We start from the raw sequence: 12,227 nt of genomic DNA on the forward strand, positions 1-12,227 counted from the left end.
TGTGTGTGTGTGTGGAGGCTGGCGTGCTTCGCTTTGGTGGAGGGTGGGTGCTGTCTGGCTTTCTTTTCTCTTTCGTCATCGTCGTCTTTTTCTTTCTTTCGTCGCTCGCTCGTTCGTTCTTTTCGTCTGCGTCTGGACTCGTCATGGCGGAATGCTGGATCAAGAGACACGGCAGCCAGAGAGAGGCGCAGCCGCTTCGAAATGCCGGCCGGTCGTCGAACGAACAGGGGGGAAACGAGCAAGCGTCCACAGAGGTACCGACGAGGCGAGAGGCGAAACACGAAGACGAGCACACGACCGATCCCACATCCTCCCCAGCACTATGGCAGTCCTTAGTCACCATCCTCGCTCCTCCTCCTCCTTCTGCTCCTGCTCTCCAACCCGCACACGCACGAGCACACGAGCACACGAGCACACGACACACGACACACGACACCACGCACCACCCCTATCTCCCGGCAAGACCCGAAAGCCAGCTCCTCGTCGTCGGAAAAATCCAGAAGGAAATAAATCGAACAGCCAGCAGCCAGCAGCCAGTGGCATGAGCAGGAGGAGCGCCACGACCGCGCCAAGCCCGCCATCCAATAGCGAGGAGCGCGCGCGCGTGTGCCGGCGTTCTGTCCGGCCGGGGGATGTGGGTGTGTGGGGTTGGGGTGTTGAGCGGCGCGTTGGGAGGAGCTCGGCGTGGCGTCGCAATCCAACAACGCTTGCACCTTGGATGCGTTCCGTCCAAGCTGGGCGGGCGAGCCAGGGCGGCAATACCTACCTAGTACCTACCTACTGACTCCTGCTAGCAGCAGCCACGCAGCAGCCACGCAGCAGCGCAGGAGTCGCCTCGCTCCATAGCGGCAGAGCGACAAGGCAGCTCAGCGCACGAGCCTAGCGGCCGCATCCGCACTGCTGCTCTGGCTGGCCTTGAGCAGTTCGGCGGGTGATAGGGCGCGATTATTCGCTCACCTTTGGGCGGGCGGACTCGGCTCCACGCCTAGCTCCCCAGCCTACGCGTGCTATGCTGCTTGTAGTGCGGCTCTGTGCCCGCCAAGGCCCCGCGTTCCGCCCTAGCTGGGCCCAGATTCGCGTCTCCCCCGGATCAGCGCGCGCGCTCGGACGCCTGCTTCCCCATGGGCACCGCGCTTGGGGCGACGAGCTACTGCTGCTGGTTTTTTCTTTTTTTCTTGCCTTGTCGTAGGTTGTTGTTCGTGCGCGGCGCCGCTAGAGGCGAGCGCGTTGCGTGCTATATAACGGGCGTGGGCGTGTGGGGATGGCCGCTTTCTCCAGCAGCAGCAGCAGCAGCACTCCTCTCCTCCCCTCCTCCTCTCTTCTCCTCTTGTCTTACTTCTTCTTCCTCTACTTCCCTTCTCCGCAACTCTCGCTGTTGTCGACATGGCTGGTGGTGGCATGCCCGTTGCTGGCGGCACCGTCGAGGGAGGTTTCCTCACGGGCCGCAAGCTCATCTACCCTCTCTCGCTCGTCATTTCGCTGTTCTTCCTGTGGGGCTTCAGCTATGGTCTGCTGTAAGACACCACCACCACCCCACAAAATGCGGTTGAAAAACGGCCTACTAACACTACCACCCCCGCACAGTGACGTCCTGAACAAGCACTTCCAGACCGTCCTCGGCGTCACCAAGCTCGAGTCGACCGGCCTCCAAGTCGTCTACTTTGGCGGCGGATACCTTCTCTTCTCGCCCATCGCAGCCGAGGTGCTCAAGCGCCGCGGCTACAAGACGACCATCCTGATGGGCCTGGCGCTGTACTCGATCGGCGCCGTCATGTTCTGGCCGACGGCGCACTTCTCCACGCCCAGCAACTCGTCGGCCTCGTTCGGCGGCTTCATCGCCTGCACGCTGGTCATTGCGTGCGGTCTCGCGACGCTCGAAACGTCGGCCAACTCGTACGCCGTCGTCATCGGCGACCCCGCCACCGCCTCGGCCCGCCTCATGTTCTGCCAGTCCTGGAACGGCGTCGCGTCCTTCATCGGCCCCCTCATCGCCTCCAAGTTCTTCTTCTCGGGCGCAAACGCCCACTCCCTCACAAACGTGCAGTTCGTGTACCTGGCAGTCGCCTGCGCCGGCGCCGCCGTCGCCGTGCTCTTCTTCTTCGCGAACCTGCCCGAGGTCAATGAGGCCGCTACAGACGGTGAGGACGCCGTCCTGGCCGTCGACGAGCACGGCAACGAGATTGGCGCCGGCCCCCTGCTCAAGCAGTACAACATGCTGTTCGGCTTCGTCGCGCAGTTCTGCTACGTCGGCGCCCAAGTCACCGTCGCGTCCTTCTTCATCAACTACGCGACGGAGAACGCGCCGTACACGGCCGCGCAGGCGTCCAACATGCTGTCGTACGCACTCATCGTCTTCACGGTCGGGCGCTTCATCGCCACCGCCCTCGCCACAAAGTTCCAGTCCGACTTCCTGCTGATGATCTACGCGGCGTGCGCCATCGCGCTGACGGCCTACGTGGCCGCGGGGACGGGCCGGCCGGCCGTCGGCGTGCTGATTGCGCTCTTCGTCTTCGAAGCGCCCATGTACCCCGTCCTGTTCGCGCTGGGCACGGCCAACCTGGGCCGGCACACGCGGCGCGGCGCGGGCATCCTGGTCATGGGCGTGAGCGGAGGCGCCGTGTTCCCGCCCATCCAGGGCGCCGTCGCCGACGCCGCCAACACGCGCATCTCGTACGTCGTGCCGCTCGTCGGCTTCATCGTCGTGCTCGCCTACGTCACCATTCACTGGATGCGCCACGGCATGCAGATTGTGCGCCGCAAGGACCCCGCGGCCAAGATGCTCGAGGCCGGCACTCCGGTTGGTGGCGCCGTTGGCGGCGTCGTCCAGAACGTCCATTATGATGCGGACAAGGCCACGGCGGCGCATGTTGAGGGCGCGGGCGGCCAGGGCGTGTTTGTCGTCGATGAGGAGAAGGACGTTGCTGTCAATGTGCGGAATGTTTAAGAGTTGTTTGGTTCGGTTCTTGGTTAAAAGACGGGAATGATGCGATGCGATGCGCGATGTTGGGTGGGTTTAATGGCATGGACATGGGCTTGGGCATGGGCATGAGCACGACGCTATCTACGATGGACGACGATAATATCGGTTACGCGATAGATGATACCACATACTACACACTACACATTACATATACACATAAGCAGCCTAGTAGATAGATAGACAGCCAGACGAACGCAGTTGTAATTGTCTACATACCACACTTTCCTCCTTCGCATTCATTCCCATCCATAGCATTGCATTGCAATGCCAACTACCTCACTCATCTCACTACCAATCCAACTCCTCCCACTCCGTACCTAGTACTCGTAGGTAATCCGCCCCCACGCCCGCGCCACCATACCCACCCACCCCAACACCGCAGCCACGCACACAGACACACATTAAGTAAGCACTTAAATCCAAAAGCAAAAAAGCAAAAAAGCAAAAAAACAAACCCCAGACCCCAGACCCCAAAAATCGCCAAAACAAGCAAAACCTGCAGCAAGCGCGAGCGCCACTCCCGCGCAAATCGACCCCACGCCACAACAGCAGCCTCGTCCGTCAGTAAGCATCATAAATAAATGTCCCTTTCAACGCCACCGATTATATATATGTACCTGTGCGCTGCTGCAGCAGCTTCTTCTTCTTCCCGCTACCGCCTCTTTCTGCTGCCCGTCCCGACTCCCTTTTCCTTCCTCTTCCCCTCTTTCGATGATGTGGCCGATGACGCCGGGTATAACAACTGGTTTGAGGGATGCGTGTGTTTGTGTGGGGCACGCACACACACACCCTCTCTCTTACCTGTTCACTGCTCGCTCGCTCGCTCCCTACATATTCGCACGCGGCAGCGTCAAACGCGCTCCGCGTGCCCCGACGACGAGTCCTGCTGCAAGGCACGCACATCAGCACCACATCCACAACCACCCACACGCACAACAGCACGAAACACAGCACTCACCCTCACACTAGTAGTGACATAAATGCCGCCCTCGCTCAACCGCAGCTCGCCCCCCTTAGCCAGCTCCTCCTGCGAACTGCCGCCCTCATCATCCCAGTACGAGCTGAGGACACGGGCGGGCCCGCCACCCCGGCTCGCCACGCTCTTGAGCATGATGCCGTCGGGGCGGGGCGGCAGCAGGTTTGCGGCGGCTGTCTTGGCCGACGCCGACGACGGCGCGCTGTGCCCGCTGCGTGGCGGCTTTTCTTTCGACTTTGAGTACCCGCGCGACGTGTTGCGCTTGGTGCGGTAGAAGGCGGCGAAGGCGGGGCAGCAGCCTATGAAGACGGCTGGGGGAGCGAGAGGAGGGGTTAGCAGTGGTTGGTGATGGTTGTGGTGGTGAATTGGAGAGAGGGTTGGGGGAGAGGCGTACCGATGGCCGACTCGACTATCGCCCACAGCGCCAGCCACGAACTGCTCGGCGTGCTGTTGTTCCCCGCGCGGGTGCCAATCTGCACGACGCGGATGATGGCGATGATGATGCACACGAAGCCGGTGCAGAAGAGGGCGCCGATGCCGGCTTTTTCCATCCGCGGCATCTGCAGGTTCCAGATTAGCCGGATGGGCAGCGCCATGATGAGGAGGTCGGTGAGCACGTCCACCGCGAACGCGTAGTATAGGCTGGCTATCTGGGCGTTGATGTCGCGGGGCGTGGTGCAAAGGCCTGCGAGAGTGGGGGTTAGAGTGCGCAGGGTGGGGTGGGGTGTGCGATGAAAAGCTACCTGGCGTGAACCATGCGCGCATGCTGTGACAGGACGTGATGTTGGAGATGACGGCGCCGATTAGTGTCTGTGGGTCTCGTCGTTAGTCTTGGTCTGGAGTTGTGTGGCGGTGGTGGTGGTTGAGAAGACGTACGAGAGCGCAGAAAATGACCAGGATCCACCACAGGATGATATACGTGCGCAGGTTTGTCATGAGGCGGCGATATAGCGCGAGCAGAGAAAACTTGACGGTCCACAGGGTGAACCACAGCAGCATGGTGTTGTAGAAAAAGATCTTGACCATGAAGACGGCGTCGTCGATCATGGTGGGGTAGGGGGGTGCTTTGCCCATCTCGACATTGTACACTCTAAACATTGGCGGGGTGACGATGATGTAGCTGATGGTCAGTGCCAGGAACAGGCCAAAGGACAGCAGGACGAGAAAGTCCTCGATCTGCGGGCCTTTGCGTTTCCAGATGCGGATGATGAAGCGGGCGGTGACGACGGTGGAGATGACGGCGATGAGGGTGTAGCCGGTGTGGACGAGGACTTCGGGGGTGAAGTAGTTGTGGATGGCGCCCGAGGAGGAAGTCATGGCGGCGACGGTGACGGTGACGGTGGCAGCGACAACGACAGTGATTCTTCTTTCTTCTCTCTTCTGACAGGTGGGATGATTTGCATCATGATGCAAAAAAGAAAAGGAAAAAAACCAGAGGAATCCAGGGATCCCGGGGGGCAGCTCTGTGCAATATACAACGGCTGGCAAGGGAGAAGAGCGACATTCAGTCCCTCGCGTAGTGGCAAGCGCTTTGGACCCAGAGGGGCAATGGGCCTTGCTTCGGCGCGCACTCCTTGCGTGGGGCAGCTGGCGCACCGCAGACGCCGACGTGACACGGCTTTGATGAGCGCAAGCCGACCCTTCGCCCAGGCATGTCGTTTGCGGCAACTGTGTATGTAGAGCACAGCAGAGCCGCCTTTTCTCCCGCCTCGCACCGGTCCATTCCCAGTCCCCGCGCGGTGGTTCCAAAGTCCTCCCCTGCAGCTGCCAGCTTCAACCCTCTCCGCCTCGATATGCGCTTCCTGTTGCTTTTGGCCGCTGCATCCGCCGCCTTGCTGGCCTTCGAGCCCGCTCCCTTCGACGTCCACGAGGCCCTGGCCCAGCGTGGCGTGCAGCTTGATCAGGCACAGCTTGCGGCTGAAGCTCCCGCTGCAGATGACACTGCCGCCGCCTGCGAAGTGGCCGTGAGTTTCAGAATTGTTTTTTTAATCCCGCCCGCTTACTTTTGTGCTTAGTGCTCCACGCTCGCTTTCCTCTACAAGGACGCCGTCGCCAGCCGTTACACGCCCGCCTACACAAACCATCAGCACGCCTATTGGTCCCTCCAGCAGGCCACCGCCGAGCCCTACTGTATCTTTTGGCCCACCCACGCCTTTCAGGTCTCGACGACCATCTTGCTGTCGCGCCTCACCCGCTGCCCCTTCGCTGTCAAGAGCGGCGGCCACGCCGCCTTTGCCGGCGCCTCCAGCATCCAAGGCGGCATCACCATCGATCTGCACCTCTTGAACGAATTGACGCTGTCCGCGGACAAGTCGCGCATCTCGCTTGGCCCGGGAAACACGTGGTATGACGTCTACACGACGCTGGAGCCAGAGGGCCTTGCTGCTGTCGGCGGCCGCGTCGCGGCAATTGGCGTCGGGGGACTGACCCTGGGAGGTGCGCGCCATCGTCTTTATTTCTTTTTCTTCGTTTCTGTCTGTCTGGTCGAACGCATGGGCTGATATGCTACACAGGAGGTATAAGCTTCTTTTCTGGTCTTTATGGGTGGGCCTGCGACAACGTTGTGAACTATGAGGTAAGTCGAACGGGACGGCATCAGCCGAGGATCTCTCCGCTCGCGTTGCACCAGCACCAATATCTGCTTTGTGCGCCGTCGACACCGAATCACGGCCGTCGGTGCTCAGTTCCACCCATCTGCGGTGGAATATCACCTTCAGCCATTCCCTTCTCTGCCACACCTGCCGCGCCAATCGCAGTGCGCAGCTGGCGATTGTGCATGCACCCGGCACGGGCAACCGAGGTCCGGCATCGATTCCCTGGCCGGGGTCCCTCTCAAAATGCGAGCTGTTTACTGTTGACGAGGGCGCTTCCGCTGACCTCGTCTTCCTTTACAGGTTGTTACTGCGAGTGGTCTCATTATCAACGTCAACCGTCAATCCTACCCCGACCTCTACTGGGCGCTTCGCGGCGGCGGCAACAACTTTGGCATCGTGACGCGCTTCGATGTAGCCACTTTTCCTCAAGGTCTCATGTGGGGCGGGGGACGGTTGTACTCGTGCGAGCACCGCTCAGCCATCATCGCGGGCTTTATGGAATTTGGCGCGAACGCGGCGACGGACACGAACGCAGCCGTGATCCTGTCCTTTGCGTACGCCAACGGCTCTTTCCTTGCTGAGTTTGACATGCAATATGCAAAGCCCGTCGTAAACCCGCGCATCTTCGAGAACCTTACCCGCATCCCTGACGCGCTCAAAGACACGACGCAGGTGCAGTCGCTGGCGGACCTGACGCTGCAGTTCAACCACTCGAACCCGTCGGGCATGCGCGAGACGTACTGGGCCACGGCGTACAAGCTGGACCGCGCCCTCGTCGACGCCATCCTCGACGTCTACATGGCCGAGATCGACCGCATCGGCCACGTCGACGGCCTCGTCCCCGCCTGCACCCTCCAGCTCATCACGATCCCGATGCTCGAGCACATGGCCAAGAACGGCGGCAATCCACTCGGCCTCGCGCCCGGCGACGGCCCGCTGCTGCTCATGAACCTTAATGCCCGGTGGACGCGTGAGGCCGACGACGCGGCCGTCCTGCGCGCCAATGCGAACATCGTGGCGAGAGTGGACGAGCGCGCCCGCGACCTTGGCGCTTATCATCCGTATGTCTACATGAACTACGCGTCGCAGTTCCAGAGCGTCATCCCGAGCTATGGCGAGCAGAACGCGCGCCGCCTCCGCGATATCGCCCGCAAGTACGACCCCGAGGGCGTGTTTCAGACGCTGCAGCCTGGGTACTTTAAGCTGGATGGCGCCAAGACGAGCGAGTGGTATTGAGGACGACGATGACAGCGAAGAGCATGTGCATGTGTGGCGCCGGTTGCCTTGATTTGCTGATGTTGCTGTTGCTCTGATTCTTGCTTGATATTGAGGTTTCTTCTCTTCTCTCCTGTTCTTCTTCTTCTTGTTTTGCTCCATCATCTTCTTTCTTCTGCGTAATCGCCATGGCCTTCCCCGTGTAGCTGTCGGCCGTCTTCGGTAGTACATAGCTCTTCTGCCATACGAGATGTTTTCAACCCTCGTGATGGTGCTGCAACTGTGGAAAGCCAGAGGAACTCGAGCGTGCCTGTCTGCGAGGAAAGGGTAGGAGATGATTATCAGAGGCCGCGGGGATGCGAGTGGCAGATCCGTCGTTCGTTATCGTGGTCGTCGTCGCCGCTGCGTCCATACCCCGCACGAGTAGAGCAGTCCTGGTCTCCACGCCGTTTAACATCTCATACCCAGCATACCTACCCAGCCTCCGTCCATCTATTCACTCTTATCCCACCGCATACCAACCCAAACCTACGATACCAATACACCTACCGCCCCACCTACCTATTCATCCCACGCAAAGACGCTTACATCCTCCCCGCTCCATCCTACTCTACCTTTGCACCACCGCCCATCACGCACCAACCAACACCACACTCCACCACAACCAAACCCACTCCTTCTTACCTCGCCTTCCCCCCCCCGGCTCGGCGTCATGACCCACCTGTTAAGCTTACCTACCTACCTACCCACCATAGCGCCCACCTACCCCGCCTCAACAGCGCGGTAGCACACGCACCTGCTATACCGCCAGTTCTCCAAGGCCCGCTTTCAGCAATACGACAAGCTCGTCGGATGGGTGTAGGACGTAAGCCAGAGAGGCAGGGACGCAGACGCAGACGCAGTGCGGGGTCGCGGCATCGCGGTGTCGCGGTCGTAGGTAGACACAGCCCACGTCTCGGACGGGATTCTGAAACGGGACGGCTGGCCGCGCGTGCACAGAGATGGCAGTAGGTGTAGCGTACGCAGTCGTACTCATAGACGCAGGGCAGGTATTCCTAGGTAGGTACGCCGTAGGGTATCGATCTAGACAGAAGTCGGGCGTCAGCTCAAAGTGCGCGCTACGCAGCGACGGCGCCGAACCGAGTCATGCCCTGCCCGGCCACCCTGGGGCCCTGACACGCAAAACGCCCCCCGATCGACCCGCCAGCCCCCCCGGGCCCACGCCGCGCCGCACGGGCCAGTTGCGGACAGAGGTTAATCTCTACGTGCGTCGTCTTTCTGTCTTTTTTTTCTTTCTTTCTTGCTTTTTTCTTGCTTCTTGCTTCTTGCTTCCCTGATGCCTGGACCCCTGGGCCCCTGGGGCAAGGTCCAGCATGTACGCGCGCGCACACGCGAGAGCCGTTATTGCGCTGCCACGCGGCCAGGCGGGGATCTTGCCATCCAGACAGGAGCTGGACGCAGGGCGCGGCCTGGCGAACACGAATACGGTGTACGGTATGCGGAGTAGTTAATGCCTGTTTTGGAGGTGCCTTTTCTGCTGCGCTTGGCTGTTGCTGTTGGTGCCTGCGGCGGGAATGGTGTTCTGGTTAGAAGGGTTAAGTATTTGGTGGTTGTTTTTTTCTCTGTGTTTCTCTCTCTTTCGCTATCTATTTATCTATCTCTCTTGGTTTGTTGTTTGTTGCTGGGCTCTTCGTTGGCTCTGGTTTTGTTCGCCCCACGTTCTTTGCGCGGTGAGGCTCTAACTGTTCGAAATGCAAGGGAATAATGTTCGATCGGCCAAGGAACTCGGGGAGCAAGAGCTAGGCCTGCGTTGAGGAAAGGGGAAGAGATACCTCCAAAGTTCCAGTACAGGACGGCACCGGATCCGTCGCCTCGCCCTATCCATCCACAGAAAAGGCACGACAACCTTCACGACCATCAACAAAAAATAAACATGCAAAACCGTCCTTTCAGCCATCACAATGTCCGCCTCCACCACCTCCTGCCACATGCTCCGCCTCCCTCAAGCTGCTCGAGACTGACGTGCCCCCCGGCATGTGGACTGCAGCCAGCAGCGCGGCAACGCAAGCTCCCAGCTAAGGCTCGATCCGACGAGGTATTCTCGGGACCGGCAGCGAGAAGCAGCGAAGCGGGAGTCTGAGCGGGAAGAACGGACCGCAACGGATGACTTTCGGTGGGCGGGTTGCCGAAAGCGGAGAACAGAGGGGGGAGGGGGAGGCACCGTACCACAGCAGCAGCAGTAGCAGCAACGGCTCAGCGCAACGTTTCCCGCGGCATAGCCATTACTTAAAACAGATGGCGAGCACGAAGGAGCGGCGCCCCTGCCGCTTGTGCCTTCTTTCTTGGCGCCAGTACCGCACCACACCGACGACGATAACGATATTGATATCGATCCGCCACAACCGCGCGAAGGATCTTCACCCCCGACGCCCTCCCACGCCTCCTCCTCCTCGCACCAGACGACGCCGCTGCTCCCGCCGCGCACCACCGCGCGCGTCTGGATCGAGATCGACTTGCAGACCCTGAACGCCCTGTTCTGCGTCACGGGGTTCGGGAAGGATCTGTGGTGCGGGATCTGTGGTGGTGGGCTGTGAGGCGATGAGGGTGGGGAATGAGGGAGGGGCGCCAGTAAAGCGGAGAGGAAAGCGTATGGGTTGGGTGTTCTGGCGGGCGTGCAGAGGAAGATGCCGCGACTGTAAAGGCGAAGGCGCTTCTGGAACCGGCGTCGGGCTTACGTGCTCCGCCGACCCCGGCCTGGAAGATGGACGCTGTCGTGTGGTGCAATGTGTGGAACACGCTGCTGCAGGCGTGTCTGTGCGGGTTCATGTGAGGAATGGATCCATATGACCGGACGAGCTGGAGTACCGGGTTGTTTATTGGGCTGGCGTGTGTTGTGGCGACGGTGGGAGGATTGGTAGTCTATGTGGACGGGATAAGGTGAGGAAGGTGGAGGAAGAAAATGGGGCTAATGGAAAAGAGATGGTTGAAGTTGGAGAGCAGTAATGGATAGGGATAACTAGGTGCGTAGACATTAAGGAGAGTGACATAGAGAGATACTTCAACAGTCACAGACAACACAACAACAGCAAAACTCATGATACCAAAAGAAATTACATTCAGTCCAGCGACCTATCAATCATGACATCGTATCAACATCATACTCGAGCAGCCCACACCCCTCTACTTCGAGTCCGGCAGGCCTGAGGTGTCGTGGATCTTGTTGGGCAGCGCCTTCTCGACGCTCTTGGGCACAGCCTCCTGCAGGACCTTGGGCACCTTGCTGTCACCCGTCGCGTGCGACTTGCTGCCGGTGTCGCCGGTGTCGTGGATTTTGTTGGGGACACCCTCCTCGACGCCGCGAGGGAGCTTCTCTTGCGCGCCGAGAGGGACTGCGTTGGAATGGCGTTAGCGGGCTTTGTTCACACAATCGAGGAAGAGCGGAGGGGGGTTGGAGGGAGGGGAAGCGTACCGTGCGAGCCACCGGTGGCGTGGGAGCGGTTCGTCGAGTCGGACATTGTGGTGGTGGTTGTTGTGTGGTCTGGGTTGTTTGTATGTGTATGTGATTGAAGTATTGCAGACAATCAAAGACAGACGGATGGATAGCTGTCACCAAGCACCAAGCAGCAGGCGTCTTATATACCGACATCTCACTCCCACTAGAGTGCACTCGCACTGCCCCCCAGACCAAAGATAGATCTATGACAGAATGACAACCAGCCACACCAGTGACATCTTCCCCGCACCCTCGCAGCATCATCGACACCGGCGTCCAGCCAATCACCTCGAGCTAGCCCATCCTCCTTTTGCAATGTCTAGGCTGCAGCAAGCGCGCACGCAAACGGCCGTGATATCATCACTTTTGTCTCTCGCCTCACCCATCACCTCATCCACTACTCCTCCCCCATCACTCCCATCCATAGCTCGTTTTCCGAGCTCGCACCAGCGAGCATCAGCGAACTCAGCAGGCCCAAGCAAGCATCAACGAGCATCAGCAGCCCAAGCCTCCAGAGCATGATATCAACACCTTCCCCATACGGAAATGTACAGGGGTGCGTCGCGCCCGCTAACCAGAAGCGATGAGGTCATCGTTACCCCGACACAGCTAAGCGCGACCTATGGTGGCGTCGGGCGCGGTCGGACTGTCTGTGCTTCCGACGCGGGCGGCTGGCCGGCCGAGCTGTCCGGCTGCTTCCGGTTGGTTTGTGGGCGGTGGTGGGCGGGCGGGCCGGGTCTTTGTTGCGTGAAGGGGTGGGAGTGGCGGGCGGGGGATGTCCTGGCCGGTTTTGGGGATGGGGGATTGGTGTGGGAGGCTGGGAAGAGGCGGTTTGCGCTCTCTTTGTTGGGTGAGAACGGAGGGAGTTCGGAGGATAGAGCGGCTTGCTGTGGGCTTGGTGGTTGGGCTTTTGGGGGTCGGGGGGCTGCTTTGTCTGTTTGCTGCGGTGACTACGACTTAGACGATCGA

At 60.0% G+C, this 12,227-nt stretch overlaps 7 protein-coding genes across 7 annotated transcripts in view; 5 read left to right on the forward strand and 2 right to left on the reverse strand.

Annotated features, from left to right (window-relative positions):
• The window catches only part of K452DRAFT_328007 (uncharacterized protein), a gene marked incomplete at both ends in the record, with an annotated part of 2,363 nt that extends 2,027 nt beyond the window's left edge, over window positions 1-336 (forward strand). Inside the window, one exon of the mRNA XM_033544960.1 lies at window positions 253-336. Within this exon, the coding sequence (XP_033395261.1) occupies window positions 253-336 (84 nt within the window). The remainder of the gene's footprint in view (window positions 1-252) is intronic.
• Window positions 337-1,286: 950 nt separating this feature from the next.
• K452DRAFT_62223 (uncharacterized protein) lies at window positions 1,287-3,169 on the forward strand. The gene is made up of 2 exons (XM_033546918.1): window positions 1,287-1,514; window positions 1,585-3,169. The coding sequence occupies exons 1-2, from the start codon at window positions 1,384-1,386 to the stop codon at window positions 2,942-2,944; spliced, it is 1,491 nt and encodes a 496-aa protein (XP_033395262.1). The 5' UTR covers window positions 1,287-1,383; the 3' UTR covers window positions 2,945-3,169.
• A 523-nt stretch (window positions 3,170-3,692) lies between these two features.
• Window positions 3,693-5,644, reverse strand: K452DRAFT_62192 (uncharacterized protein). Its single transcript, XM_033546917.1, has 5 exons — window positions 4,833-5,644; window positions 4,700-4,766; window positions 4,351-4,641; window positions 3,939-4,267; window positions 3,693-3,866 (listed from the first exon to the last, which is right to left on the reverse strand). The coding sequence occupies exons 1-5, from the start codon at window positions 5,271-5,273 to the stop codon at window positions 3,831-3,833; spliced, it is 1,164 nt and encodes a 387-aa protein (XP_033395263.1). The 5' UTR covers window positions 5,274-5,644; the 3' UTR covers window positions 3,693-3,830.
• A 105-nt stretch (window positions 5,645-5,749) lies between these two features.
• K452DRAFT_310505 (uncharacterized protein) lies at window positions 5,750-7,786 on the forward strand (the record flags this gene model as incomplete). The annotated part of the gene is made up of 4 exons (XM_033543343.1): window positions 5,750-5,920; window positions 5,972-6,392; window positions 6,470-6,531; window positions 6,851-7,786. The coding sequence occupies 4 exons, from the start codon at window positions 5,750-5,752 to the stop codon at window positions 7,784-7,786; spliced, it is 1,590 nt and encodes a 529-aa protein (XP_033395264.1).
• Window positions 7,787-7,954: 168 nt separating this feature from the next.
• K452DRAFT_62230 (uncharacterized protein) lies at window positions 7,955-8,624 on the forward strand. Its single transcript, XM_033546919.1, has one exon. The coding sequence runs from the start codon at window positions 8,122-8,124 to the stop codon at window positions 8,479-8,481; it is 360 nt and encodes a 119-aa protein (XP_033395265.1). The 5' UTR covers window positions 7,955-8,121; the 3' UTR covers window positions 8,482-8,624.
• A 514-nt stretch (window positions 8,625-9,138) lies between these two features.
• K452DRAFT_300111 (uncharacterized protein) lies at window positions 9,139-10,359 on the forward strand (the record flags this gene model as incomplete). Its single annotated transcript, XM_033542298.1, has 2 exons — window positions 9,139-9,259; window positions 10,061-10,359. 2 exons carry the CDS (start codon window positions 9,139-9,141, stop codon window positions 10,357-10,359), a joined length of 420 nt encoding a protein of 139 aa, XP_033395266.1.
• Window positions 10,360-10,886: 527 nt separating this feature from the next.
• On the reverse strand, window positions 10,887-11,366 carry K452DRAFT_289558 (uncharacterized protein). The gene is made up of 2 exons (XM_033540848.1): window positions 11,235-11,366; window positions 10,887-11,154 (listed from the first exon to the last, which is right to left on the reverse strand). The coding sequence occupies exons 1-2, from the start codon at window positions 11,278-11,280 to the stop codon at window positions 10,946-10,948; spliced, it is 255 nt and encodes an 84-aa protein (XP_033395267.1). The 5' UTR covers window positions 11,281-11,366; the 3' UTR covers window positions 10,887-10,945.
• Between the last annotated feature and the right edge of the window lie 861 nt (window positions 11,367-12,227).

This window comes from Aplosporella prunicola (assembly GCF_010093885.1).
Source record: "Aplosporella prunicola CBS 121167 unplaced genomic scaffold K452scaffold_19, whole genome shotgun sequence".
Classification (NCBI taxonomy): Eukaryota; Fungi; Ascomycota; class Dothideomycetes; order Botryosphaeriales; family Aplosporellaceae; genus Aplosporella; species Aplosporella prunicola.